This window comes from Diaporthe batatas, assembly GCF_019321695.1.
Source record: "Diaporthe batatas strain CRI 302-4 chromosome Unknown Contig00006, whole genome shotgun sequence".
In the NCBI taxonomy this organism is placed as follows: Eukaryota; Fungi; Ascomycota; class Sordariomycetes; order Diaporthales; family Diaporthaceae; genus Diaporthe; species Diaporthe batatas.
Window position 1 is genome coordinate 1,756,812 of NW_025408553.1, and position 27,716 is coordinate 1,784,527.

The window sequence follows — 27,716 nt, forward strand, 5'->3', positions numbered from 1 at the left end:
AGCGGTCGCCACCATATTGAGTCAGTACCCAGGTACCTACTTCCAGGTAGTATAGAGCAGTCGCAACCCGAACCCCAGGACTCATCACAGCTGGTGGAGAGATCCACCTCGGGCAAGGGCGAGGAAGAGACGGAGCCTCGTCTCGATGTCACGTGGCAAAATCAACAACTTTGACGTTGACGACGCTCCCTTCTGTTCACGCTCTGGTGTGTATGGATGTCGGTGGTCTTGGACCAGTAGAAGCCAATTTCCAAAGATTTGCTTTCTTTTTTTATTCCATCTGTACAACTTCAGTTCTCATCACCTCCTGACACCGAAGAACATGACTATGGATTCAACGCCGTGCCATTCTCCGAACACTCCGAGGCGCGACAGTGCGACCCTCAAAGACCTGCTGAGATCACGCCACCAGACCCGCAACGGTGTACGTGGACACCCGAGGTCGTGTCTGCCATGTCGAGAGCGCAAGGTCAAATGCGATAAGCAGCTCCCCTGTTCGGTCTGTGAGAAGCGTGGGCACCCGGATTTATGCGATTACGGAAGCTCCACACCCCAGTCTCACAGCACCCAGCGATCGACAGCACGATCTGCAGCGAGAGCGCGTGCGGCTATTCGGACACCACAGCTGCCCCATGAGGACAGAGGGACGGATGCAGATGCTCTTGACCCCAGCAATGGCCAGGCAGGGCGGGAGAACATCTTATGCACGAACCCTCCATTGGCAGTGCGCGTCAACACACAGGCGGATGCAGTGTCTTCGTCGAGCCATGAGCCTATCATTCGCGATACCAGCGATAGCCTGTTCTTGGCGGACACATCTGTGGTCAACATGGTCCGACGCCGTTCAATAAGATCGAGAGATGATCTGCGGCAGTCTGCCTTTGAAACAGGGATTCTACCTCTCCTCGGTGTTAGCAAAGACGACCATGCTTCGATGTTGCCGTATCAATCTTTGCCCAGTGACCACGAGATCGTCAAATTGTTTGAACACTTCCGTCGGAGAGTGCATCCTTTCCATGTCATCTTGTACAATTTAAATGATCTCGAAGAGAAAGTATGTCGGTTGATCAACACCACAAACGAGACACAATCTAGTAATCGTCCTGTGTCACCCGAGGACTCTCACTGGTTGTCCCTGCTTCATGCCGTCCTAGCCGCTGGCGCTCAATTCTCTGATATGGACTTGCAACAAAGGAATATTGTTGTTCAACGACACAGTGAGCTAAACCATCCTTCATAATGCATGCCAGATGTGTGCTGATTCTATCACAGCAAAACAAGCTTTCGACTTGCTTCGCTCAGTAGACCACGTCTGTCAGCCATCGAAAGAAGCCATCCAAACACTACTCCTACTTGGAAATGTGCTTCAAAATGATATGAAGCCGCAGGCGGCCTGGGTGCTCGGTGGCACCACCATCAGACTTGCCCAGTGCCTTGGTCTTCACAAAATCACAAGTAGCCAGCCGCCGGCTTCTTTTTTTGGTAAAGACGCGAAATATCTCAGGTGGGAATATTCTATGACTGTAAATACAAAACTTATACTAACCCACAGCAGGCTTTCAATAGTCTGGCAAGACTGCTTGCTGGCGTTAGCTTCTGGTCGTCCTCCAGCATCTTATGAGTTTGACATAACAGAAGATTTGACTCCCCTTGATACAGACAACGACGGGCTTTCGTATGTCCAAGCTATGGGCTGGCTGAGCCACATCACGCTGCCTTACTTAGCTCCCCGGTCGACTTCTCCAAACCAGCCACTGTTGATACTGAATGACATCAAATCCATCGAGTCTTCTGTAGCGCCATACCTGCTCGATCTGAAAGCAGCCAAGTCTATATCTCATATCCAAGAGCACTATGCCTTTGAACTCCACCGTCATTTCGTCATTTCAACACTTTTTCGGCCATATGTGTCCAGAAGAGGGTCACCAGCCTTGACTGAAGACGACCGGCTGCGTGTTCTCGGGCAATTTCGAGAGTCTCTGAAGCGCAGTGTACGGGCTTACGTGCGCCTCAGAGCGATCGCGGGACATGCAAGGCGGTCCTGGGCTTTCATCCACAACGGTCTTACTTCAATATTGCTTCTGAGTCTAATGCGAGAAACTAGAAACCTGCCAGAAACGCGAGTTCTCCAAGATCAGGTTATCGCCAGCCTTTCCGAGGGCGAAAGCGATTTAGACTCGAATCCTGGCCAGCTTTCGGGGCCGCTTCATAAAGCACTTCATGCACTAAAAACTCTCAGAGCACTGGCAGATAGGGACGCGAACGCACAAGAGTCAGTGGTCGACAATAGCACCGATCAGCAACCAATATCCGGTATGAGACCTGACTATGCCCATCCAAATGAGGCAGGTCCTATGGAGCAGGACAAGTAAGTCTTAATATGAGCCACATAAAAATTCGCAAGAGACTGACTATTTAGCTTTTGGGGTATGGGGACCTTCAACTGGGACTTTACAGTCGATTTTGACATGTCGCCAATGAGCGCATTTGACTACATCATGTCGGACCAAGCCATTGGCGTATCCGACACCTTGTTTCCAAATTTGTGAATTCCACGACGCTTATTCGCTACATCGTAACGTTTGTCCCACACTTCTATGTCTATACTCTATCATGACTAGTTCTGCTCATTCTTTTGTGGTGTAACCGAAGGACTCCCACCTTCCGAGCACCTTCTCCTGGACATCGGCAGGGAACGACTCTTTGAAATCCGCAGCCTCCCAATCCCGGCCGGTGGTGTATTCCTTGGGCATCAAGGCATCTGACACCACCTTGCCGCCCATGCCCCTTTGTCCATTACCGTGTCCCATGTACGGGATTAGAGGGAAGCCACGGACGTCCTCAAAGTGGTACTCGTCCAAGCCAGGCCGGCAGCGCGTGCAGAAAGCCCACATGACGTCCTTGAAATTGTACACGTCGATGTCTTCTCCGACGAGGACGAGACGGTGGATGGTGTAGCCCACCTTGTCGTTGAAGACAATGTCGCCAATTGCGCGGCAGAACTCCTCGGCGTTTGTGTTGATAGCGCGGAGCTTCTTCGTGTCGACTTGAAGAGCGACCCATGTCACCTGCGACTCGAAGGGTGAGAAGGCTTCCTTAATGGGCATACCCTTTGACTTGAGGAGGAACCCGATCTCGGCAGCAGCCAGGGGGCCGATCATGGTATGCTATGCTTGTGGTCAGCTACTCTATTGCGACATGAGACGGGGGACTTCTCGGCTTACCGTCTCGTCAGTCAACCGACCGCAGTTGCAGACGGGCATGATGGCATCCTTGCGGTGCGTGATAAGGTCGACCCTGTACTTTGGCTGCTGGTGCGCATCTCCTGGGAAGACATAACTAAAAAGAAGAAGTCAGCATCTTGCGGTCCAAGGGGATATGTCTCGCCAACACGTACCCGTGCATCTCTCCGAAGGGCCCCTCGGGTACCGTCTCAGTAGCTGAGCAGACACCCTCGAACACGATCTCCGAGTTGGCAGGGACATAAAGCCCGTTGGTGTCACACTTGACAACTTCCAACGGTGTCCCGACCAATGAGCCGATATATTCCGCCTCGGACAGTCCTCCAGGCAGAGGCATGCTCGCTGCCATGATGGCGGCTGGCGGAACGCCAAAGACTAACGCCCACGGCATATCCTTTCCTTCCTTCTTCCACATCTGGTGGATCTGCCAAATATGCTGCGGCTCAATTATGAGGCCGGCAAGGTGGTTCTTATCATGCACCATGGCCCGTGCGATGGACCAATTTGTCCACTTGCCGTCGGGAGATTGGACGATATGCATGCCGTACGTCTGGATGTACTTCCCTCCATCTGACTTGTGCAGCATCGGTGCAGGAAGCTTCGTGAGGTCAAACTGGTCGGGCGTCAGCCGGATCTCCTTGCATGAACCGGACTCGACGACGACGGGTGGAATAGGTGCGGCAGTCTTGGCGGCGACCATCTTGTCAAGGATCTCCTTCATACTCGACGTCGGCGGGAGGCCCAGGTGTCTCGCCAGGCGTCCAAAGCGTTGGCGAGGGTCGGCACGAAGTGAGTTAGGTGCGCCGAGGATACGCCAGAAGCCGTCTGCATCCTGGCCACTAAGCTTGTTGAAGAGAGGGGCGCGCTCATCATTCTCAACGACTTTACGGATTATGGCGCCGACTTCGAGGTTCGGGTCACATTCTTCGTTGATTTCTACGAGGTCGCCATCTGCTCTCAGTGACTCAACAAAGGAGCGGAAGTTCATGTGTGGAAGGTCTTGGGGGTTTGTGGACGACATTTTGGATGATGATATTGTTAAGCAAGAGGACCAAGGGCCAGGATGGGTTAGATCTTGATAGGTGAAAAAAAGCGATAGAGGATTGAACCAATTCCGACCAAAACGTGTTCAGCGTCTGGTATGGCCAAGAAATAGTTATCTGTCTCCTTGCCCCCTTCCATCGTACGATCGCATCGAATGCCAGCAAGAACAATCAACAGCAAGCACTCCGAATTCGCCGAGATGCACTGTCCTCAAATGCTCCGAACTCCCCGGGCCCACCAGTGGATCGATCACTCACGGAGTGTACCTAGGTAGCTTACTCCATCAAGTGAACGAAAGGAAAGCCGGAGACTTCGGACTGGGTCAGCCTATTGAAGATTCTCCTATTCTTCAGGAGAAAGGACCTTGAATTCAACTCATATACAGATGTGCGGCGTGTTCTTCCAGGTCTTGTAAGATCACCTTAGACACATTCTCACCCCCTGAGTCATGCCATCTGTGGACACTTGAGTATTCCAGATCCATAACCCACCCATTCACAACATCATACAAACCTGCCACCACCGCTCAAACTTTCTCCCAAAACCTCTATCACATATCAACACCAATATGAAAGAAAGCACACCACGGAAAAGGATCATTGTCGCCATAACAGGCGCGACAGGCGCCCAGATCGGCATTCGTCTGCTACAAACCCTACGCCGCCTTAACGTCGAGACACACATCATCATCAGCAAGTGGGCCGCCGAGACGATAAAATGGGAAACAGACTACACGCCTGCAGCGATAAAAGCCCTCGCGGATTACTCTTACAGTTCACATGACCTCGCCGCGCCCATAGCGAGCGGGTCTTACCGTGTGGATGGCATGATCGTGGCGCCATGCTCAGTCAAGACGTTGGCTGCGATCAATGCGGGGATATGTGACGATTTGGTCACGCGGGCTGCAGATGTGTGCTTGAAAGAGAGGAAGAGGCTGGTACTGTCTGTCCGGGAAACCCCGTTCAGTGAGATTCACTTGAGGAATATGATGGAGGTGACGAGGGCGGGCGCCATTATTGCACCGCCTGTGGTAGCGTTTTATACGCGGCCTTCATCTATCGATGATATTCTCGATCAGATGGTGGGGAGGTTGCTTGATTTGTTTGATTTGGATGCGAGGAATTTTGAGAGGTGGGATGGTATGCCGAAGAGTGTTGCGAGTAAGAAATGACAGAAAACTGTATCACGACCTTAAGTATACTACCACCATATTACCGCCACATATTCAATACGTTACATATTCTTCATGGAAGCTGTGGTATGTTTACCCTTGGTGTCTCCGAGGTTGTCTGAGAGCAGTTGGTGCTAAAATACACTGGGGATTGATTGTTGATTCAAAGTTTGGCGGCCAATTCCTGACACACCAGAAATTTATGGGCGAAGATGAAGCACACGATTTGGTGCAAGCTGTTCGGGGAAAATCTCTGCAGACGGACAAGAAACACTTCAATTTCTACCTAATCATATACTAGTATATACCTAAGCTACGGAACGCACATATGATCTCTATCCGTCATCAGATCAGTCAAAATCTTTAGTAGGCAGCCAAAATACCTCCGTGAGTCCCATAAACGCTGCCACAGACATAGGACGACTGGCCATCTGCCAGAGTTACATAAACGGGAGCCAATTCAGCAGGCTGCTGGACACGTCCCTGTGGCTCCAACTGAGCGACTAAGCCATCGAGATCCTTCTCATTAAAACCGGTGACAACCATCAGTGGTGTGTATGTGACACCCGGGGCGACTCCGTTGACTCTGATGCCTTTCTTGATAAGTTCGGCCGCGGCTCCGTTCACAAAGTTGCGGAGCGCGCCCTTGGAGGCAGAGTATGCAACTGTCCCAGGCTGGGGAGAAAGGCCAGCTGACGACACAGTGAATATGATGGATGATCCCGGAGGAAGTATCGGCGCAGCTGCTTGGGTGATATGCAGACCTGCGTAGACATTGACTTTGAAAACGTGGTCCCAATCATCCGGATCAGAAGTGTCGAAGTTTCCAACCTTTCCGCCGGTAACTCTGCCACGGAGTCAATACCAAAGTGGCATGGGGTCTCAGCGTGTATTCGTACTCACCCAGCATTATTCACTATGAGATCAAGCCCACCAAGCTTCTCCTTTGCTTTCTGGACGAGCTCGTAGCAAAAGAACTTGCTCCTTAGATCACCAGGGATTCTGATGAGGTAGTCCTTGACCTTGTCGTCCTTGGCCAGGAATTGTGCGAGATCCTCGGCATCTGGCTCCTCCTCAGGAAGGTAGTTAATCGCCACTTTGGCTCCCTCTCGGGCTAGAGCAATGACAACGGCTCTCCCGATTCCCGAGTCGCCTCCAGTGACTAAAGCATGGCGACCCTTAAGTCTTCCATGCCCAACATAGCTTGTCTCCCCGCAATCTGGAGGGTACCTGAAATTCGTTTGGAGGACCTGTTTGGGGTACGTGTTTGGGGGAAAGTCGAACTTGAAGTCCGCATAGCGAGTGAGTGGGTTGATAAGACTGGGGCTAGCTGAGTGGTCGGCCGATTCCATGATGAACTTTTTCTTTTGCAACGATGAAAAGTATTTGTTTCAAAAATGTAAACGATGTGTGTACTACTAGTCGGATCATTTCTTTTGCGCCGTCATGGCCGATTATATACTTGGGCTGTTCCATCGACAATTTGCAGACACGCAGGCTCATACTGTCGTCGCATCATGTGAACAACCATGTATCCAGAGTTGCTGACGTCAGAAGGAGCCCATTCTTGCGATCATCCTAGACGGTGTCTCCTGACACAGCTTCTTGCAGGTTGGTTGAAAATGCAGCACCATTCTGTGGGATCAAGTTCGTGCCAAGAACGCCTTCGAGGCTGATTGTGGGCTTGCAATGCCGTAAAAGGAACTTCGCGCGGCCGCCTTGTATGGGTCTTTTGTTTGAGTAAGCTCACGTTATCCACGTATCCAATGAGGATCACAGGGATGAAAGGTGCGAATACACACAGCTGAGGCTATTAGTGCCGTGCTAACATATTCCACCGTGGCCATTATCCCTTTTCGGCTTAATCGGAGGGATCAGGCTAGCCGCGCGGAATCTTCGTCGTTGCCGAGTGATGCCGTTTGCCTCGTACTTATCGGCCCGTAGTATGACAGTAACATACTTCATGGCTATCGCCGGCTTGTGCTCACTAATTATAGTCGGGCCATCTGAGAAATTGCACCTCTAGTCAGCCTCCTTCGTTCCTACTTTTGGAGCCCACGGAGCACGATTATAGTAACAAACCACTTTTTTAAAAGATAATAAATAATTTGAAACATATGGTAGGCGGTGGAACATCTCTTTCTAACATCGAGTAATTTAGAATTCTTCAATACGAGGTCCCCTAGCTTTAACTGCATTATGATCGGCTTTGGTGACATCTGGGAACCGGTCACTGGGAACTCTTGTTGTTAACTTGCGGAAGTCAATTCTGAGTTGGAGCGCAGTCTATGTCCTGAAGAATCAGATAGGAATACATGAAGTCAGAGTTCGGTTCTTCAGAATACTATTCGGGGGAAAGACTCGATTGGTTGCTGTCTGTTTGTCCACACACGTCCCGTACCAGATGATGCTATTGCTGCTGGATAACATGGTTACCTGAAGTATGTAAGCTAAGAGATGCATACCTACCGGGGGGAGGGGGGTAAATTAACTTTATAATATTATTATTTTAAACTAATACTAATATTCCCTTAAAATATAAATATACTATTAATATAACTATATAATATTTAAATATTATAATGTTTTTTAGTTTAATATGATTTTATAATTAATAGTATATAATATACTATTAAAAGTTTAATATATAAGTAAAAAAGAGTCTAATTTTTATTAAAATTAAGTTCTTTCTTTCTTTTTTTAACTTATTCTTAACTTAACTACTTTTTAATTATTATTTACCTTGACTATATATAACTTCTTAAAGGTTATAGAAATATAGAAATATAAATTTTAATTTATTAAGTTAAGTTATAAAATTTAATATTAGTAGATTTAATATTTTTAATATATATTAATATAATTTTAAAATCTAATATATAATTAACCCTTTAATAGATTTTATTTATAATAGTACTTTATTAACCTTTTATTAGTATTTAGATATACTATCTAGACTTTATTTAAATATTATTTTTTAATATAATTATACACCTATGTCAGAGACCCCCCCTCCCCCTGGTAGGTACTTAGTAAAAAAAGTCCTTCCGGAAGCCGCATGTCGTGCTCTCCGTCTCATATAATGGATGTAGGACTTCATTGTATTTTTAGTTTATGGCCAGAGACTTCGTTATCCGTACTTCTTCCCAGATGTTGCTGATACTGAACCTACCTTCATAGTGTCAAGTGCATGTCGCCGGCTCGGTTCCACGCAGGGTTGCAAGCAAGGAAGATCAACCTGCTTACCTTTTTGTTCTGCCAGACTTACTGACAACTTTAGACCAAGAACTACTCAAGTCCTTCAGTGCTTCGTAGAATAGAGCTCAAGATTACCTATGTTGCCTAAAAGCTTTGATCATGTACCGCGACGTGGCCACAGCAACATCCCTACCGTGTAGGGTTTATAGGGAAACTTCCTATAAGATAGCTCTCTAGCCTCTTCTAGGATACACTCCTAGCAGAATAGCCCCCTAGAGTACAACGTCCTAAGGGACAATGCCTTCGTAGATGGCTGGAAAAGTGTGTCACATATTGGTGATAGGGCGTATATGATGCGCTCATAAGTTGGCGGGCTGCAAGCAGAGACCAATCACACCGAAGTCAATTGCCGAAGCTGCCTAGCCCTGTTACATGCCAATGGAATTAGCTACCCTAGGGTACCCAATCAAAGTAGTCTAATTTTTCGTGGTGTAGTGGAGCTGACTTGTCCTGCAGGCAGGCTACTTGCCTCTTTTGCTGACACTCTTGGCCGACCTGCGAGTCTCCTACCTTGTGAATTCATCCATCAAACAGCCTGTAGACCCTATTCATCAATGGAACATGGCTTCAGAAACATATGTCTATCCCCCATTGCCCAGTCTTCGACATATTCGAGTCCTCAAACTCTACTCTGCACCCAGTTCTGACGACCCCGAGCTCTCTGTCGAGTTGCTCTCAGTCCCTCTCGACGATGCCCCACCTTTCGAAGCCCTATCTTACGCATGGGGAAGTCCTTCCCCACGGACCGAAATCCGTTGCTCCGGCATGAGAATTGAAATAGGACCCAGCTTGTACAGCGCTCTCTGCCACATGAGGCCAAAATCCCCGGGACAAATGCGGTTGATGTGGGTCGACGCATTGTGTATAAACCAGGAGGATATTCCAGAACGAAATGCGCAGGTTCGCATCATGCACGACATATACAGCAAGGCATCAGGTACAATGATCTGGTTGGGCGAGGGAAACGAAACCACGGCCCGAGCTTTTGACTCGCTTCGACGTCTCCACGACATCTTGAAATCCGACTACCAAAAATATCGCGACGGGGCGGAGACACGCAGAGATTGTTTTGAACGATACCGTGCCAATGACAACATTGTAGTCCGGAATCTTCTACAGGCTTCAATAGGGGGACTTTCAGCTCAGATTGAGGCATTTTCGGACATATGGTTGATTTTACGCCGTCCCTGGTTTAGTCGAAAATGGGTGTGTCAGGAGGTTGCCAGCTCAGTTGAGGCTGGTCTAATCCTTTGGGCAAGCTCCAGCACGGTGCCCGAGGTGGCTTTGAAATGCTTCTTGTTCTTATTAAATCGGAACCCTTGGGCCAGGGAACGATTTCTTGAAGCGCACCCAAACAAACTCGAGGCTGGCACCACCGGAACCGAGCACCCATACTTGTGCTACCAGCGATCAATGGCGCTGTCGGGGCCGGTACTTCAAAACGAAGCGCTGGTTCCTTTGCTTGGAAAGACATCCATGTTCCAATGCACCGACCACAGAGACCAAATATTTGCTTTGCTTAGCATTGCGACCGACTCTACAAAGTTCGACCACCTCATCGACTACAATACCACTATCGAGACACTCTGCGATAGATTCTCTCGCGCTTGTTTGGAAAGTTCTCGCGATCTCTCAGTAATGTGGTCATTACTTTCCATTGCGTCACCCGAGCGACCACTGTTAAAGTCCTGGGTACTAGATATAGAGGCTCTGACCTGTCAACATCGTCTGTCGATGGATGTGATCAACCTCATTCTAGGCTTTACTCGGTTGCTGAGAAGTCTGGGAGCACAAACTTGAAGATACAAACAGTAACTGAGGGTGACAGACTATGGGTCAGGGGTCGCGTTATTGACTCTATTGAGCAGCTGGCGACCAAAGTGAGCGGATTGACCGAGGCAAATGCGATGCACTGGAACATACACTCTGCAGACGACTTTGAGAGGGCAATGAGTTCATTGGACCGTTCGATTGATGACTGCTTGGCGGTGGCCCACAACGACGATGCTGCATTTCTCAGCGCCATCTTGTGTGAGAATCTGGTAAGGACAACTACCTGGGAAAACGATATGGACGCGGCCGTAAGCGGATTTACCACGTATCGGCGCTGTATCAAAGCGTTTGTAGCAGCTCAGGGCAAAGATGCCAAGATTGAAGCTCTGCAAAGCTTCAGAGGCGTGCAGTGGGCCAAAACCGCGTTGAGTATTCGTTACGCCTTGGAATTCAGGCGTTTTGGTCGTTCAGTTGACGGAGTACTTGGGTGGATGCCACGGTCGGCGCAACCAGGCGACTGCATCTGTCTCTTTGATGGAATGGCGCTGCCGTATGCCGTGCGCCGAGCAACGGGGCCGGGCGGAGGCTATCTTCTCTTAGGGGAGTGCCTCATTTCAAGCCTCGTGTCCTCGGACATTAGGGATGTGTCTGGCGTCGAGTCGACAATGATTTTGCTTGAATGATCGGGGATTTAGGGGCTCCCACGCAGTGTGCAAGCGGATAATTCTCCGTAGGCAACGGACTGATGTGAACTAGTAGGCCTGACATCTGACGAGGGCTCTGAAGAAAGTGTAACTCAGAGCGAAGGAATGTGTCTCGTTTGATGTTGGGACTAAAATACTAGTCTGATATCCAATTCATGCACACTTCAATAAGTGAATGAAATCTCCATTGGCGCGCGGACGCTTGTATTGCAAGAATAGCAGGGCATCGGGGTGTCCGCTGTGCGCTGTGCGTAAACCCCTAGATGACAAAATCCCATGCACTTCAAGTTGAGATTCCTTCAGAATCATCTCGAATAGAATAACGTCTGATAGAATAACCATTTACAGAATAACCTCTCATAGGACAAGCTCCTGTAGGACAACCTCCTCAAATCATATACTTGGGCAACCTTTTACCAGAAGCACATCATAGATAAGCAGGCCGCGGGGACTTTGTTATCCCATGTGATGACACCAAACAGCTTCTCGGCACCTGGGTGACGTGCCGGTTTATGGCCATAATAGCCCATGTGAAACTCCACAAAGATATGCTAAGCTGCTGATCTCGGACCGCAACGCCGCTTACAAAATTACAGTAATGCACAGAAAATACTGAGAGCAACAGGGCTACTCGTAGGCGTAGGACTCCCATCGAAGCAGTTTCCACGCGAACGTGATCCTAGGTAGCACAAGGCTGCAATGGCGTGGTAGGCGTGCGAGCCAAATCAGGCAGCGTTCCACAGTCGTGCGCTTCATCATTCCGGAAATTCTGTAGACACGAATTCCATTACGAAATATTGACAGACTGGTGCATGTTATCGGCCAAGAGAACAGACATGTACAGATCTATGTTCATCGTGTGCCCAAGGCGATCATCTGCCACATCTCGGTACAATCCATGGATACTTGTATTACAGAATCGATCATTAACAGCCGAAAAGGTTCATCGGACCGCTCCGCCACCTGCGTCGAACTGATGGGGAATGAAAACTGGGCCGCCCAACAGCATCCCTGGCTGTTGTTGTGTTGGACAAAGAACGACCATGGGGATAGCTGCAGTGCTGACAGCAGGTGGATATCACTTCGTACGAGCTGTCTCCGACGCGTGACACATACCTAGGTAGTTTCCTTCTCGCGCTGGTTAAACAGACTTGCCTCCTGCAATTATCCCTTTCGTGAATAACGCCTTCCCTTTAGCATCTCAGGAACCGTACCTCACATGCGCAGGTCACGGCCGTGCGTGTATTTCAATCCAGCGTTTACACGAAACAGGGCCAATTGCCGTTTGGGGTCTCGGAGCTTGTCTGAGTGTCAAATAGGAAAAGGATCTGCTCATTGCCCACTCTCAAGCGCCTGCCAAGCCAGTGCTCCGCTCTCCGTGCGCGCATGCGGACAGCCGTAGCGCCAACCAAGCCTTGGACAAGCCGGCCGAGGCGGCCTATCCTTGCACTTTGATATTGCGCCGCCCCTGAGATATCTCCAAGCCCCGGGTCGGGAGATCGGTCTATTTTCTCCGGGAACCCACCGCGCTGCGTGACGTCGTCAGGTAAGCAAGCAAAGACGTGCCACCGGGCCCGCAGGCCGAATAACCTCAAGCCTAAGCAGGGCTTGTGGTTTTGCAGAGAGACACAGGCTTCGAGGAACGCAGAAGCGGAGAGACGCTTCCGAAAGTACATCATGCCATCGCCCACATGTCCGCTTAACCTTGTCGATCGGCTCCCCACTGTCAACTGCGAGGCCCTGCGACTACGGGTGTTGTGGAATGCCCAGGCGGTTCAAAGGACCGGTTCCTAACTCAAAATTTCCCAAAAAGAAGTCGGAAGTAATGAGCAGGCCAGCCATCACTCTGCAGGGCGGTTGACGCAATGTCCTCAAAGTAATAAAAAGGCCCATGATGCCTTCCTTTCTGCCCTCGACCATTGGATTATCCAAGCATCGCACTCAGGCCAGCAAGCGTTCCACAGCCAGTCTTCCAACACCACAGTCACTCTCTTCGACAGCCGACCTCCATCATGAAGTACGCCTTTTCTTCGGCTCTGGGCCTGGCGGCCGCTGTCAGCGCGGCACCGTCGAGGACTTTGAACGCCAAGCCCAGGCAGGCTGGCGCATGCGCCTCAGCCGTGACACTCGACGCCAGCGCCAATGTCTTCCAGACCCACACTTTGCACGCCAACAACTTCTACCGTGCTGAGATTGAGGCTGCGGCGGCGGGCATGACCAGCCCCTTGAAGGAGCAAGCCTTGAAGGTCGCAGACGTTGGATCCTTTGTTTGGGTGTGAGTCTTGGCCCTCTCCAACGATGGACAGCGAGCCGTGGCACCAGACTGACACAGCGCGATAAAGTGACACTATCGCCAACATCGACCGACTCGAGCCCGCTATTGCTGATGTTCCTTGTGACGATGTCCTGGGTGTCGTGGTCTACGATCTCCCAGGCCGAGACTGTGCCGCGAAGGCGTCGAACGGAGAACTCGCAGTGGGCGAGCTCGCCCGGTACAAGTCCGAGTTCATTGACCGTGCGTTGAATCCCCACCCATCCAGTTGCTTCTGCAATCTATCAGAAGACGTGGTGTATCTAACAGTTACTCTCAGCAATCGCCGCGATCATCAAGGCGCACCCCAACACAGCCTTCGCCCTGGTCATCGAGCCCGACTCGCTCCCCAACCTGGTCACCAACATCGACCTCCAGACTTGCCAGAACAGCGCTGCTGGCTACCGGGACGGTGTTGCCTACGCGTTGAAGACCCTCAACCTGCCCAACGTTGTCCAGTACCTCGATGCTGGCCACGGTGGCTGGCTGGGCTGGAACGATAACCTCAAGCCTGGCGCTGAGGAGCTTGCCAACGCTTACAAGGCTGCTGGCTCGCCGTCGCAGTTCCGCGGTATTGCCACGAACGTCGCAGGATGGAACTCCTGGTATGTAAAGGACTCTTACCACTGGTATTCGGAAGGTGATTGAGAGGAAATACTAACCCAAAATTTACCAGGGATGCCACGCCTGGCGAGTTCGCCAACGACCCTGATGGGCAGTACAACGCTGCTCAGAACGAGAAGAAGTACGTCGAGCTGTTTGGCGCGGCTCTGGCCACTGCCGGCATGCCGAACCACGCTATCATCGACACTGGTGAGTTTCATTCGTCCCCGTGTTCGGCGCGCTCTCAGCGACTTCAGGCTACCGGAATTAACATATCTACCCAGGACGTAACGGTGTCCAAGGCCTTCGTCAGGAGTGGGGCCACTGGTGCAACGTCAACGGCGCCGGCTTCGGTCTCCGCCCATCCGCCGAGACTGGCTCTGAGCTGGCCGATGCCTTCGTGTGGGTCAAGCCCGGTGGCGAGAGTGACGGAACCAGCGACACTTCGGCCGTCCGTTACGATTCCTTCTGCGGAATGCCCGATGCTTTCAAGCCAAGTCCGGAGGCTGGAACATGGCACCAGGCTTTCTTCGAGATGTTGCTGAAGAACGCGAAGCCTTCCTTCGCATAAGCTTGTAAAAGGCCTATCGTGTTCATGTGCCTGGAAGGCACCTTATTGGGCCACGGTAAAATTGTTTCATTCTTTTCATTCAGTATATATTTTTCATCTTCGCGAAGTTGCACGGCAGCATCGGGCAGCAGAACCCATAAACTTGACTCCTCTGAAAGCATGTAAATGGAGGATAGAAACTGTCGAAACCCATGTCAATACACAGAGGGATAAACAACCAAGTTGAACCCAATTATACGGCAAATAACTGAGCGTGTTATGCCGGTTATGTAAACCCTATCTGCTTCTACCCCCATGGCCGCCTCGGGATGGTAGATGCTTAGCACAATTCAACAGCAAAACCTGCATTAGGGTATCTTACTGAGGTGTCCAGGACTACCTCTTGTGAGACCACCTACTAGAGACCAACCTTCCATTAGAAAATCTCTTGTAAAACGACATACCAAGGCCAGGCTAACCACGGGAGCACTGTGTTAATATCATGCAATTTTCAAAGATGTGGCGGTGTTGGTACTTAGGTAACGGTATGTCCACGTGTGACTCGAAAACTAAGCATGTCAGTTGCTCGTCAATGGCTTGCATGCTGCGGCGGCGATAATATTTCGCGCAATGGCTCCTCGAAGCCGCTTATTAGGAAGTTCCAGCGAGAGGCTCTTATTCTGCTAACTAGGTAGATACTTCGGTGCTCTGGCCAGGAGCTCGTGTACACAATGCAACAATAGAGGGGGAAAATGGTTAGCCGTCTCCTTTAAGCAGGTGGATATCAGGGTTACAGCGCGGGGCATGTTGTGATCACTATTTCCGCGCTGTGAGTGGCTCACCGGCTGGGCCGGCCACAGTCTAAAGAATAAGCATATCTCGTATGCGGCTATCAGCCTGAGATTCAGGGGTCCCAGGCACACCCAGGTCGCCAAGCTCGCAGTGGCAGTGCCACACCCAACGTTGCAGCGATTCAGAACTCGTTCCCGGACCGTCAGCTGGGTTCCGATACAGAAGCTTTTTGGCTAGTGATGGAAGGTTTGGTCTGATAATAGATGGCTGTCATGGGGCTTTTGAGAGAAAGGCTTGTCGTGTTCATCAGAGACGCTACTTAGCTAGCCTGACAGATGCAACTCACAGAGGTTTGAAGCGGGTTGGAGTACACTAGATACTTCGGTACTCGGCCGGGACCACCCTTTTAGGTGGATACGACCACAAGAATAGCACCCCCGTGCAGGAAATACGAGGGATGTGGTCGATTTTCGGCCCCAACGTACTGCAAAGCTTTCTGCCTTCCCCTTTAGAGTGCCGAATCTTCAAGGGTTGGAGGGATTGCCTCGCCGGCCTATGCGCGCTGTGCCGGTTGAGAAGATAATAAATGGCGACTTGCTGCCAGTGCAGGATGGGATGAACGAGTCTCTTGGACAAGTATCTCTCTCTTGCAGTCATTTGTTAATAAGTTTATCGGCCGGAAACTGCCGTACCCGTACAATATGAGGCACATCCTCCCCACACTCGCTTTGGCGTCTCTGGCGGCGTCCGAGTACGTATGGCCGTCACCTTACGATGAGATCGAGGACCTCCTCTCATTGCAAGCCGGCTATCTGCGCCGGGGCTTCATTGACGGTAAGTAACTTGTCATGACTTTTCACTCCAAGGCTAACAAGTTTAAGGCACGATGAACTGTGGTTTCGGCAACAGTATTCAAGGCCGTCAGAACTCGGCCGAGTGGATCCGGGCCGCTTTCCACGACATGGCAACGCATGATGCCGACGCTGGTACCGGTGGCCTCGACGCCTCAATCTTCTTCGAGCTGGACCGGCCCGAAAATATTGGTGGCGCATTCAACAACACGTTCGCCTTCTTTGCCGGGTTCCACTCTGCCAGAGCATCTGCCTCCGACCTGTTGGCTATGAGTGCCATCATAGCCAGCTTCTCATGCGGCGGAGCGAAGATCCCGTTCCGCGCGGGACGTATCGATGCCCAGGAGGCCGGGCCCGCCGGCGTCCCTGAACCCAGTACGGACCTCAACACGACACAACAAGCTTTCACAAAGGCCGGCTTCTCCACCGAAGACATGATTACGATGGTCGCATGTGGTCACAGCCTTGGTGGCGTGCACAGCACTGACTTCCCTGAGATCGTGGGTGTGGAGGCGGATCCCAACAACGACACCGTTGCGCACTTTGATGTCGAGTTTGCGGACTTTGACAATGGCATTGTGACCGAGTACCTCGACGGCTCAACCGACAACCCGCTGGTGGCCGGCACGAATGATACCCTGAACTCGGACAAGCGTATTTTCGGCGCCGATGGCAACGCGACTATGACTAAGATGGCGGATCCAGCGACCTTCAAGACAATGTGTGCGGACATCTTCACGCGCATGCTCGACACGGTGCCTGCCAGCGTGAAACTGACCGAGCCACTCGAGGCCACTGACATCAAGCCCTACGTTGAAGGCCTGTCGCTCAACGCGGATGGCAAGCTGGACTTCAACGGTCGCATCCGCATCCGCACAACCTCCGGATCGGGTCGCGACCCTCAAGACCTGGCCGTGCAGCTCACTTATGCGGACCGCAAGGGCAACACCAACGGCACAGCCGTCATCCCCACCAAGATGGCCACCTTCCAGGGCGGTGCCACCACGGGTCTGTGGGGCGAAACCTTCAAGTGGTTCGAGTTCACCACGACCCTCGACGCCGATGCCGGTATCAGCAAGTTCTTCATCGAGGTGACGAAGCCCTCGACCAACAAGACGGTCACCTACGACAACGCGGGCACCGGAGGCTACCCCATGAGCGACGCGCTGCTGTACCAGCAGGGGCAGTCCTGCCTCGACGTCAGCACCCAGACCGACGGCAAGTTCCCGCTCTCGGTCGTCGCCCTCGTCCGCAAGGACCAGGCGGCGGCGGCTTCTGCTGCTGACGGCCTGACGCTCGACCTCGTGCACAAGGTCGCCCGCCAGGGCGTCATCGTGCCGCAGCTGGTGTCCAAGACGCTTGGCTTCGAGCCCACGGGCGAGGAGAGGGGCCAGTGGTCGGTCTACAAGGTGAGTGCGCAGCTTGAGGCGGAGAGCTGGAACACGAGCTTTGACATCAAGCTGGCTGGGGACGAGGGTACCGAGGTCGCGTTCCAGAAGACGGGCGACTTGACTGGTAACACTTGCACGTAGTAGCCATTTCCTTTAGAATTGAAATTTAAAGCAAAATACCCTTCCTCAATTCTCATTTTTAGTTATTTTCACCTCGTACTAGGCTCAGGAAGTAAGTAAGTACATCTCTAAGGAGAATCACCCAAAGGCCCTACGTTTAGGGGGGTACAACTATAAGAGTAGCACACGGGCTGTCCGTTTCCTGACTTGTTGTGCTTCGGCGGCGTCACAAATGTGACATCCTTATTTACTGTATCTGGGTGTGATGCATATGCACATGGGCGTGCTGCTGAGCTGTCTGCATGTTCTGGGCGTACTGAGCCGTCCTCTGCCGCGCCTCTGAGGCTTGAGCTGATGGAGAAACGCCCCCATGGCGATTTTTCTGGAGTTCCTTCACAGAAAACCCTTGCAATGCTTGCGATTGAGTGAATTGCGTAGAGCCCTGTAAAGAATTAGATGGGCCTGTAAAGTTGTCGAAGATCTCACACGATGAGGACTCGCACCTTGTACATTATCCGGTGTGGAAAGTACCCCGAGACACGGCCTCCATCTTGGCTTCCATGGGCGTCCGCTTGTGAGAACAGATCGTTATTATCGGACTCGAACATTTCATTGCATTCGATGCGCCGCCAAAACTTGTCCTCGTCCTGGACCACCTTGATGCGCACATTTCGTAGCTTCTGGTCGGGCCCCCGGACCCAGCAGTTCAAATTCATCAGATGATTCGGCTTGCTACTAGTGTTACGAACTGTTAGATTTATAAGAAGTCCTATCATTCCGGCGATGCCGCAAGTGAGCAAATGGGCGGCGAGAAAGGCTACCAGCCGGCGAAGTTTTCTCCCAGCCCACGGTATGTGGAAATCGACGCCCATAGCTTGGTCTATCACCATGCCGCCCTGCATCTGAGTTTCTGTACGCTGAGACTTGGCGAGGCGCGGCTCAAACAGGACTTGACCTGATTCACGGAAGCAGCTGGGCGCCGGGGCAAGGAGGCCGCTGGTCTCTATCAGATCCGCCTTCCAAGCGAACATCGACTCGTCGAATATGGCTCCTGGTGGCGTCTCGATAAATATCTGCAGTTGCAGGCGGAGAAACTCGTCCCCACCTCGGCCATAACGTGGGTCGAGGAAGACACCGAAGAGACCGAGCATGCAGTACGCGCGATCCTCGATCTTGGTCGTGACTCGGTCCGATAGCCAGCTCATCTTCTGCGCGATGCTGGCTGTGCGGAAATCCCCCAGCAGATGCTCCCTCGCAATGCGCGTCGCCTGTACAATCTCGTCCACCAAACTCTGTTTCGAGCCGATATATTGCCAGTCCCGATCGTAGAACTCGATGTCCTTGGGTGCAAGAAGCTCTTGCAGCGTCCAACCCCTCGTGAACCACTTGCTGCCAACGAATTGCTCGTGGCTTCCATCCGGATCGTCTGCCTCGTTCCACGTCACGTCGAACAGGTAGACGTAGCACACAGCGGCAGCGTGATACCAGTTGAACATAGAGTTGAGAGCCGACGAAAGTTCCGTGATGTCATTTTTGTAGATGCAAACGGTGTCGATCCATATATGGCGAACTCCAGTGGTACCCTGCCGCACCTTCTCGCACGCTCCGGCAATCTTGTAGATAGATGCCTCAATGCCATCACCGACATCCTCAACAGCCCCAGTAGTCTTTGGGACTGGGTTTGCCTTGGCCACATTCCGAAGCTGATCCTTAGGGATCGTATCGAAGTCACCAAAAACTACCTCGCGGCCTACCCAGCGATGTGATAGGATCGCATAGGGAGGGATCTGATACGACTCCTCCGAAGAGGTCATACCCCAAAGCTCGCGCTGCACCTTGGCCTCGTCGGTCAGGCCGGCGGCTGCATCGTCGAAGCCAGACTGTATCTGAAGACTAGACACATCCAGCAAGCGCATTCTTTTGACGACGGAAGCTCCTTCTGGTGTTCGATGTAAATGGTGTGTCTCGCCAAGGGATTCAAGACGCCTGATTCTCAAGTTGGCAGCTTTCAACATGCTTCCGGTTGAACGCCGAGCCACATTTCCTCTTCCTCTGCAGTGCTGACGTGGTTAAATGTAACTCCGGGCCCACTTTCCCCTTTCCCTATGTTACAGCACATATATAATCACTACTACGGAGTACTTGTAAGATACACCCTAATGCGAAGAGAGTCCCATCTAGTAGGCTGTCTTATAGGAGCACTTGAGGCCATATTATAAACACTGCTTACAGGCAGATTACCTGGTCCTATGTGTTGTTCAATACTGCAAGCAGACTTTTAAATTACACACGCTCATGACCTCAAGATCTTTACAGTCTGGCCCTCGCAGGCGGCTCAAACCTCCTCCCGGTCTCATCGAACTCGATCTTCTTTCCTGTGATCAAACTCTCTTGCAGCGCACATCCGATTTTGACGGCATTCACCGCACCCTCCAGCTTCATCGGTGGTGTAGTGTTATTCAGGCAGCACTCCGTGAACTCGTTTGCCTCGGTGATAAATGCCTCCCGGAAGCGACCGTAGTAGTCAACGGGGATCTCACGGCGGATGCCTTTAGGCTCAAACAGGTTGACCAGGTTGAGCTGAGGTTGTGTGTTGACTGCGATCTTGCCAGCTGTGCCGAAGATCTCGGTCGTGTCCTCTTGACCGGCAGCCATCATGCGGGAGCAAAACAACTGCGCAATTTTGCCGCCCTAGAATAACAGGTTAGATCATAAAAGGGTATATACATAGGATGAGGGAACTAACGTAGAATTCAACAACAGCGACTGCATTGTCACGGTCATTGTGCTTCCTCAAATCGGGTTGTACAGCTGTGATGCCCACGGCAGACACGCTCTTGACCTTGGTGTCCTCGCCGAAGAACCACAGCGCGAGGTCAATGTCGTGAGTGGAGCAGTCGACAAAGATTCCACCGCTGAACTCAGTATAGGCGACGAAGAAGCCGGATGGGTCGAGCTTGTCAGCAGTCTGCGACTGGAACACGGACGGTGTGCCGATGGCACCTGACGTGAGGCGCTTGTGTGCGTCCCGGTAGGAGGCGTCGAACCTGCGTGAGAAGCCGCAGATGATCTTCTGTGCTGGTTTCTTCTTCAGGGCCTTGTTGTACGCGTCGACGACGGACTGGGAGATCTCGACGCTTGTGCTGATGGCCTTCTCGCACAATACGTGCAAGGCCCTCTCAATGGCCTTGATTGCCTGATCTGCGTGCACTGTTGGTGCACCCCACGTTTATGCCGCAAATACTTGCTAATGCAGCGAGCGTCTATAGCATATCCGAGTCGAGAATGCAACACAGGCCGCAGCGCCAAGATTCCATTTGTATGTCCCGTCTTAGACCTAATTCCCAGTTTGATAGCTAACCACCGTATTATTTGGAGTCAACGTTCCATCTGCTCGGTGATCTGAAGCGGTCGGTGCGGGGATGCAGAGGCCAGGATGACGATGAACATTAAGGTCGATGTCATTGATCAACCGTCCCCGCGTTCCTGGGTCTTTTTTCCCGAAATACATTCTTTTTGTTGGTGGCTCGATCTCAAAAACACTGCGTTCGATCGATTCCGATCAGACGAAATGAAAACTTCGATCTCACTGATGCTGTTGCAGATCCTGCTCTTGGCGGGAGTGGCCTCACCGCGAGCCGTCAACGTATCAGTCGATGTTTCCCAGACGCTCGGTCCATGGGGATCGATCAGCCACAGCAGTTTTTCGGCTGCGATGAGCCAAATTTCGCCTATTATCCTCAGGGCTCAGCGCTCATCAAAGAGCTTGGGGCCCTGGGCCAGCGCCAAACCTATTTCCGAACACACAACTTGTTGACAAGCGGTGATAGCTCCAAGGATCTTGTCGGTGTGCCTGGGCTCAAATGGGGAAGCACGAACGCGTACACCGAAGACGTTGACGGCAATCCTATCTACAACTTTACCATTGTTGACAAGATATTCGATTCTTACCTTGCTGGTAACGTCAGGCCATATGTGCAAATTGGGTTCATGCCACGCGCACTTGCACGTAATCCCGAGCCGTACTTTTTTGACTTCGACCCAGCTGCTGGGCCGGGCACCATTTACACCGGCTGGAGTCATGTACCTACAGACTACTCAGCGTGGGAGGAGTTGGTGTACCGATGGGCAAAGCACTCGGTGGAAAGGTATGGTCCCGAGGAGGTCAACTCGTGGTACTGGGAGACCTGGAACGAACCAAACATTGCCTGTCGGTCCCATTTGGATGCGCTGCCCTTTCGAGCTGCCTCGACACTAACGGCTTTTGCAGATTGGAACGGCACACAAGAACAATTCTTCGAGCTCCACGACCGCGCCATCGCAGCTGTCCTCCGCGCCATACCAACCGCCCGAGTCGGGGGTTGCGAAGTCGCAGGCGGAGCGGCGGGTTCTTACCTGGGCGACTTCCTCTCCCACTGCGCCAGCGGAACGAACTATGCCACTGGCGAGACAGGCACGCCGCTTGACTTCATCTCGTTCCATGCCAAGGGCGCGCCGCTCTGGATCAACTCCACCGACAGCCCCGGTGGCGGGTATATGCAGATGAACATATCGACGCAGCTGAGGCAGATCGACGAGGCTTTTGGGGTGGTCTCGTCTTTCCCTCAATACATCTCCACACCGATCGTCATGGGCGAATTCGACCCGGACGGCTGTGCGGCTTGCACGTCGGCGGCGTACGGGTATCGCAATGGGCTCTTGTATCCTGCTTACACAGCTGCCTCCTTCATGCGAGCCATAAGCCTCGCGATGGAAAGGGGCGTCAACTTGGTAGGGGCTTTGACCTGGGCTTTCGAATATGAACAGACGGCACTTCTGCCTAACCAGACGGGTTTCTTCGATGGCTTCAGGGTCTTGAGTACGCAGGGCATCGACAAGCCGGTCCTGAACGTCCACCGGATGTGGGGCATGATGAGTGGCGACGTGGTCGCGACGAAGAGCTCTGGCCAGGTGCCGATGGATGTGGTGCTCGCTGAGGGAATCAGAGGTCGCGATACAGATGTGGGAGTCGTCGCGAGCTTCAACAGCCGCAGCGAGACCTTATACGTCTTCGTTTGGAATTACCACGATCAAGACCTCGAGTTCCCGGACGCCGACATCACCTTCGAAGTCCAAAGTCTACCAGCCACGATTTTGGACAACCCCGACGGTGTTTCTTACACTCAATATCGGATCGACAACGATCACAGCAACTCATACTCCCGGTGGCAAGCCATTGGCTCACCACAAGCGCCGTCGGAAGAGCAGTACCAGGAACTAGTAAGTGCCGGGAAGCTGGAAACCACAGCACTAGGAACTGAGCCGGTGATGTCGATTGACGGGAAATTGGTTTTCAATATATCCTTGCCTGTCAGAGCTACTTCACTCTTGGTACTGCATAACGACAAGAGCGGCGATCTTGTATAGGTTTCGCCATCGTCTAAGCGTTTAGTGTCGTGGATATTTGCCTATTTATTCTACCTCCATGAACATTCAGTCTAAAGCCTCGTTTATATTACCTTCATGCTTTCGGCGATATGCCGATCCTATGCTGCAGGGGTTGGGTAGATCATATGTGACGAGAAACGGACTTTAAATTCTGCATCGTCAATGGCATAACGTTGTGCATGTGATAGGTTTCGGTAAAGATGGAAAGCATGGGTGTCTCACAAGCCCATAGCCAAGGACGTATGAGAGTAGAATGACGTTAACCCTACAGGTGAATACTCAGATCAAGCGGCACGCGTATAGTATGGATACGCATGCCTACTTACCAAGGTACTGAGGTACTTAAGTAGGTATTCGACTGCCTAAGCATGACGACCAGGTGGTAATTGACGACTCTTCCACATCTAATCCTTTCAGAAAGCCGCCGGTAGGCATAGACAGAAGGCAGCATGCTGAGACATCAATCGTGTGTTTCCTGCTGCGGTGCTTGGGTTTTGACGGGGAAGTTGCCTTCTCAATGTTGCCCAGGTGTTCCATCTGAAAAAGGGCGTGTGGACCCGGAATCCGGGCCCCCGTCTGATCTCCATCCAAGATCAGATTTGTTTATGCCCAATAGCACCTCAGATAACGCCCAAGGAACCTTGGAAGCATTGATTCCAAGACCCGTCAACCTGCATCTATTCAACGCACCAGCAACAACGATCGGGAGGGAAGCTGCCATGACTGGCTCCACATCAGTTTGCCCAACATGAAGTCGGTCTTCGTGTCGCTCGCGTCATTCTTTTTGACGGCGACGTTCTCTGGCTCAGCTTCGTGCTTTCATGTCAGCGCCGCCGAGATTCACACCCCCATCACAGCCAACATAGTTGACGACCTCGCAGTTCGAGCCGCGGAACAAGTTGCAGACATCAACAACCTGCCCACTGTGCAGACGCGATACACGACGCGGCCTGCCGAAATCTAGTGCACTGGCATCATCGCATCATCGGTGTCTACATTTAGGAGCGGAAAATCTCGAGTCGTATGATCGAAGCAGCGGGAAATCGAGCATGAGATATGGAAGCAAACGAGTATGAGTGTGCATCACCATCTCAGCCTCTGGCAACACGCTACTAAGTGCGACCATGGTTTACTGCCAATCTCGATCCAGCAGGATGAGTACTTGGACATACTGGACGGAGAAGAGCATGAATAGATTAGAGGTAGCCTGCCGGAGAGTGCGAGATATTTCACTTGGGATGTTCGGAGTTCATGTGTTGATCAACTTTAGAAATGGGTTGAGGCTTTGATAAGACCTGAAGGTTGCATATGCCCGTTGAGGGTGGCCGTGACCCGGGGCATACATCCAGGGAGGCACATCAAACCGGGAAATGCGTTTGGATTGATAGCAAAATTCTTTATTTGTTATCACGAGGCCAAATCACCATAGTATAGTAAAAGCTTAAGCAGGTACTCAAGACTTGTTCTTTTATTCCTCCACTGCCGCGTCTTTCCAGTCAGGTACCAGCGCACCGATGGCATTTTCAAACACCCTCTTCACCTGCCCCCGATACTGCAGCGCAATCTCCTGGTTCTTCGTCTGCGGCTCAACTTCGAACTCGACCTCGTTTCCCTCCTCGTCCACGCCCATCCCAGGGTCCGCCTCGCAGAACTTGTCATACTCCATGCCTAGCTTCGCCAGCAGCAGCTCCTTGACGTGGGCCACCACGGGCTCCACCTCCTGCGGCAGCGCCGCCGAGCCGGACAGCACCTTCTGTAGAGCATCGTGCTCACGTGCGCGTTGATACTCCGGCGCTGGCGACTCGGCCTCTCGCGCTGTGCCGAGGACCCTGTCGATGAAGGCGTCCTTCGCATCGTCACCACCGACGATGGAAAGGCACAGGTCCCAGACGAGGGCGTCCTCCACGTGAGAGAACTCCGGGCGGAGGTCGAAACTGGCTTCCTTGGCGACCAGGTTTCGGTTCTGCCCGACGAACGAGCTCGGGTTGTTCATCGGCCGTAACGAGACGAGGAAGTCCTTTGGTGCTTGTTTCTTTGTTGGGGCGATACCTGTTGCATCAGACGCTCCCGTGCTCTCGCTTGTCGCTGTGGCACTCTCCTTCTTCCGCAGGTGCACGTAGTCGTTGTGGAACCCGTCTGATTCTGGAAGCATGAACCCGTACGATAGCAGCAGCTCGCTGTTGGTTTTCTTGCCGTATGTGTTGAAGACTTGCTCACCGGGCTTGTAGTTGTCAAAGGTGATGAAGCGGCAGGCCTCTGAACCATCACCCTGTTGATCTGCCGTCCATTGAACGTTGGCTTTGATATCGTGGTTGATGATATCGTACACTGGAAGCAACACAGAGAAGTCGTCAATCTTGACGTTCTCGGGAAGCTCGCGCTTCTGGAAGGATGCAGGCGTGACGAGCGATGGGCGGAAGCTGCGGGAGGCGAACATCGAGAAGGCCCAGTTGAAGAGATGACGGGTGTAATCTTGCCAATTCTCAAATCCTTCCTCCTTGAGAATCCTCCTTGCCTCTTTGAAGTCTCTCTTCGTGTTGGCCTGAATTTCCTGTGCCGCCACGGCGGCGTTGGTCCCCTCCAAAAAACCAAAGTCCTCGTCGGGCCAGAACGGGGGGAGGCTCCAAGACGAGATGGAATCTGGCTGTGGGAGAGTGCTGATATATGGGTACCAGAAAGAGTCCTTCCCCAAGAGGTACTGGTTCATGAGATAGAAGTGCCCAATCACGTGTGGCTGGATTTCCATGAATCGTGGGGGGAAGGCAGGGTGTGGCTCAGCGCATTTTGATGACCCTGCGACAATGGGCCTGCCGGTGGCGGCATTGAGGAACGACAAGCTGGTGTTCAAGGGGCAGCGCAACACCTCTTCGCCGGATTTTATGAGACGTTCGGTCTCTTCTGTCGACGAAGGCTTGACTCGCATCGAATACCCCGTCACGTCGTCCTTGTAGATCTCGAGGGCTGGATGGATGGTGCCACCATGTTGTCTGCTCCACTCGAGGAGAGCGTTGAAACGTGCCTGCTCGGCCTCCTTCATCATCACTGGGTTGAATTTTGTAACCAAGGGTTTAAAAATGACCTCATTGATTGTTTTTCAGATCTCTTGTTCTTTGTTGGCAGTTTGAGACTTGAAAAGGAACCTTGGAATGGTGATGATGTCGAGCGAGTCGGACTGAAATGGTTCCTAAGGGTTACGTCATACAAAGGCTGAGCAAACAAATCTTGAAGGTAGTTAAGAATTACAAGGGATTTATCGGCCTTTAAATCTACTGGCAATGCAGATTCAGCTTATATCAATGGGAACCTGATATCCACAGCTTCTGTGAGGTTGAGTGGTCTCGCTGGTGTTGCTGATGAAATTTTAGAACCCGTGATTACCCGTGGGCCTTGGCTTCTACTTACCCACTCCTGGCGGAGTGGGTGCCAAAAACCCGTAACGGCCAAAACCTTACAATATTTATACCTACCTATTTTTACTATTTTTCTCTATAAAAGTCTACTTTTTAATTAAGTATATTTCCTTTATTAAATTTTATATTATAAAAAAATAAGTATCTTTAAAATCTTTATTTTATAAAGATTAATAATAAAATATTTTTAAATTTTTAGGATTAGGGTTTAAGATTTTAACTTTTTTAATGAAGGGTTTTTTAAAATTAGTATATTTATTTAAATAAATTATATTATTAAAAAGTAAAAATATTAGAATATTTTTAAAATTATTTAGTGTATATAAATAATATTTTTAAAAAGTCTTTTCTAAAATTAAGGTTATTATATTTTATTTCTTTATAATATTTTTAATATTATAATTTTTTAAAACTTTAACTTTTATTTTTTATAATTAAATTTTAATTTTTAAAATTATTTATATAAAGTAAATAATTTCTATAATATTCTATTATTTTTATTTTTATTATATAATTTAATTAAGTTAATATATTAATTTTAAAAAACCTTTAATTAAAAAGATTAAAATTTTAAACTCTAACTTTAGAAATTTCAAAATATTTTATTATTAATTTTTAAAAAATAAGGATTTTAAATATATTTAATTTTTTTTTATATAAAATTTAATTAAGGAAATATCTTTAATTAAAAAGTAGATTTTTATAGGGAAAAGTAGTAAAAATAGGTAGGTGTAGGTGTTACGGGATTTTGGTCGTTGCGGAATTTTGGTACCCCCTACACCAAGGGCGTAGGGGGGCAGGGAAGGCCTACCCCCCAGGTAGTCAGAAAAGCACCTCGTCCCATCCCCCAACCCTCGATGCAGCGTTGCCGTCTCGCCCAAGCCTGAACCTTGGAACTCAACCATCTCAATGTGTACTGACCCCGTATCTAGGTAGCTTATCGAAAGTGCACACTGGCAATACTATTGGCTTATCCGACCTCTAATCCAAAGCTTTATGGATGTTGGGCATAAGCACCTTGACAGTTATTTGAATTTCCATCTCTCCTTTCAAAAACCGCATGCTCATG

At 50.8% G+C, this 27,716-nt stretch overlaps 11 protein-coding genes across 11 annotated transcripts; 6 read left to right on the plus strand and 5 right to left on the minus strand.

Moving 5' to 3' along the window:
• Positions 1-2,627: 2,627 nt before the first annotated feature.
• On the minus strand, positions 2,628-4,295 carry KVR01_005752 (uncharacterized protein; the record flags this gene model as incomplete). The annotated part of the gene is made up of 3 exons (XM_044789288.1): positions 3,398-4,295; positions 3,225-3,339; positions 2,628-3,167 (listed from the first exon to the last, which is right to left on the minus strand). Exons 1-3 carry the CDS (start codon positions 4,261-4,263, stop codon positions 2,628-2,630), a joined length of 1,521 nt encoding a protein of 506 aa, XP_044644555.1. The 5' UTR covers positions 4,264-4,295.
• A 559-nt stretch (positions 4,296-4,854) lies between these two features.
• On the plus strand, positions 4,855-5,457 carry KVR01_005850 (uncharacterized protein; the record flags this gene model as incomplete). Its single annotated transcript, XM_044785478.1, has 1 exon — positions 4,855-5,457. The coding sequence occupies one exon, from the start codon at positions 4,855-4,857 to the stop codon at positions 5,455-5,457; it is 603 nt and encodes a 200-aa protein (XP_044644653.1).
• Positions 5,458-5,820: 363 nt separating this feature from the next.
• Positions 5,821-6,809, minus strand: KVR01_006343 (uncharacterized protein; the record flags this gene model as incomplete). Its single annotated transcript, XM_044793699.1, has 3 exons — positions 5,821-6,304; positions 6,361-6,530; positions 6,585-6,809. 3 exons carry the CDS (start codon positions 6,807-6,809, stop codon positions 5,821-5,823), a joined length of 879 nt encoding a protein of 292 aa, XP_044645146.1.
• Positions 6,810-9,276: 2,467 nt separating this feature from the next.
• On the plus strand, positions 9,277-11,171 carry KVR01_006073 (uncharacterized protein; the record flags this gene model as incomplete). Its single annotated transcript, XM_044791202.1, has 2 exons — positions 9,277-10,445; positions 10,475-11,171. The coding sequence occupies 2 exons, from the start codon at positions 9,277-9,279 to the stop codon at positions 11,169-11,171; spliced, it is 1,866 nt and encodes a 621-aa protein (XP_044644876.1).
• Positions 11,172-12,716: 1,545 nt separating this feature from the next.
• Positions 12,717-15,358, plus strand: KVR01_005816 (uncharacterized protein). The gene is made up of 5 exons (XM_044782627.1): positions 12,717-13,467; positions 13,535-13,707; positions 13,784-14,108; positions 14,180-14,316; positions 14,391-15,358. Exons 1-5 carry the CDS (start codon positions 13,205-13,207, stop codon positions 14,675-14,677), a joined length of 1,185 nt encoding a protein of 394 aa, XP_044644619.1. The 5' UTR covers positions 12,717-13,204; the 3' UTR covers positions 14,678-15,358.
• Positions 15,359-15,986: 628 nt separating this feature from the next.
• Positions 15,987-17,878, plus strand: KVR01_006117 (uncharacterized protein). Its single transcript, XM_044783310.1, has 2 exons — positions 15,987-16,282; positions 16,330-17,878. Exons 1-2 carry the CDS (start codon positions 16,150-16,152, stop codon positions 17,829-17,831), a joined length of 1,635 nt encoding a protein of 544 aa, XP_044644920.1. The 5' UTR covers positions 15,987-16,149; the 3' UTR covers positions 17,832-17,878.
• A 414-nt stretch (positions 17,879-18,292) lies between these two features.
• KVR01_006044 (uncharacterized protein) lies at positions 18,293-19,825 on the minus strand (the record flags this gene model as incomplete). The annotated part of the gene is made up of 1 exon (XM_044791017.1): positions 18,293-19,825. One exon carries the CDS (start codon positions 19,823-19,825, stop codon positions 18,293-18,295), a length of 1,533 nt encoding a protein of 510 aa, XP_044644847.1.
• Positions 19,826-20,120: 295 nt separating this feature from the next.
• Positions 20,121-21,260, minus strand: KVR01_005791 (uncharacterized protein; the record flags this gene model as incomplete). The annotated part of the gene is made up of 3 exons (XM_044791371.1): positions 20,121-20,501; positions 20,557-21,020; positions 21,194-21,260. The coding sequence occupies 3 exons, from the start codon at positions 21,258-21,260 to the stop codon at positions 20,121-20,123; spliced, it is 912 nt and encodes a 303-aa protein (XP_044644594.1).
• Positions 21,261-21,381: 121 nt separating this feature from the next.
• On the plus strand, positions 21,382-23,216 carry KVR01_005826 (uncharacterized protein; the record flags this gene model as incomplete). The annotated part of the gene is made up of 4 exons (XM_044793617.1): positions 21,382-21,468; positions 21,510-21,796; positions 21,856-21,974; positions 22,081-23,216. The coding sequence occupies 4 exons, from the start codon at positions 21,382-21,384 to the stop codon at positions 23,214-23,216; spliced, it is 1,629 nt and encodes a 542-aa protein (XP_044644629.1).
• Positions 23,217-23,985: 769 nt separating this feature from the next.
• Positions 23,986-24,201, plus strand: KVR01_006094 (uncharacterized protein; the record flags this gene model as incomplete). Its single annotated transcript, XM_044794356.1, has 1 exon — positions 23,986-24,201. One exon carries the CDS (start codon positions 23,986-23,988, stop codon positions 24,199-24,201), a length of 216 nt encoding a protein of 71 aa, XP_044644897.1.
• A 401-nt stretch (positions 24,202-24,602) lies between these two features.
• On the minus strand, positions 24,603-26,615 carry KVR01_006414 (uncharacterized protein). Its single transcript, XM_044791756.1, has one exon. It carries the CDS (start codon positions 26,275-26,277, stop codon positions 24,706-24,708), a length of 1,572 nt encoding a protein of 523 aa, XP_044645217.1. The 5' UTR covers positions 26,278-26,615; the 3' UTR covers positions 24,603-24,705.
• Between the last annotated feature and the right edge of the window lie 1,101 nt (positions 26,616-27,716).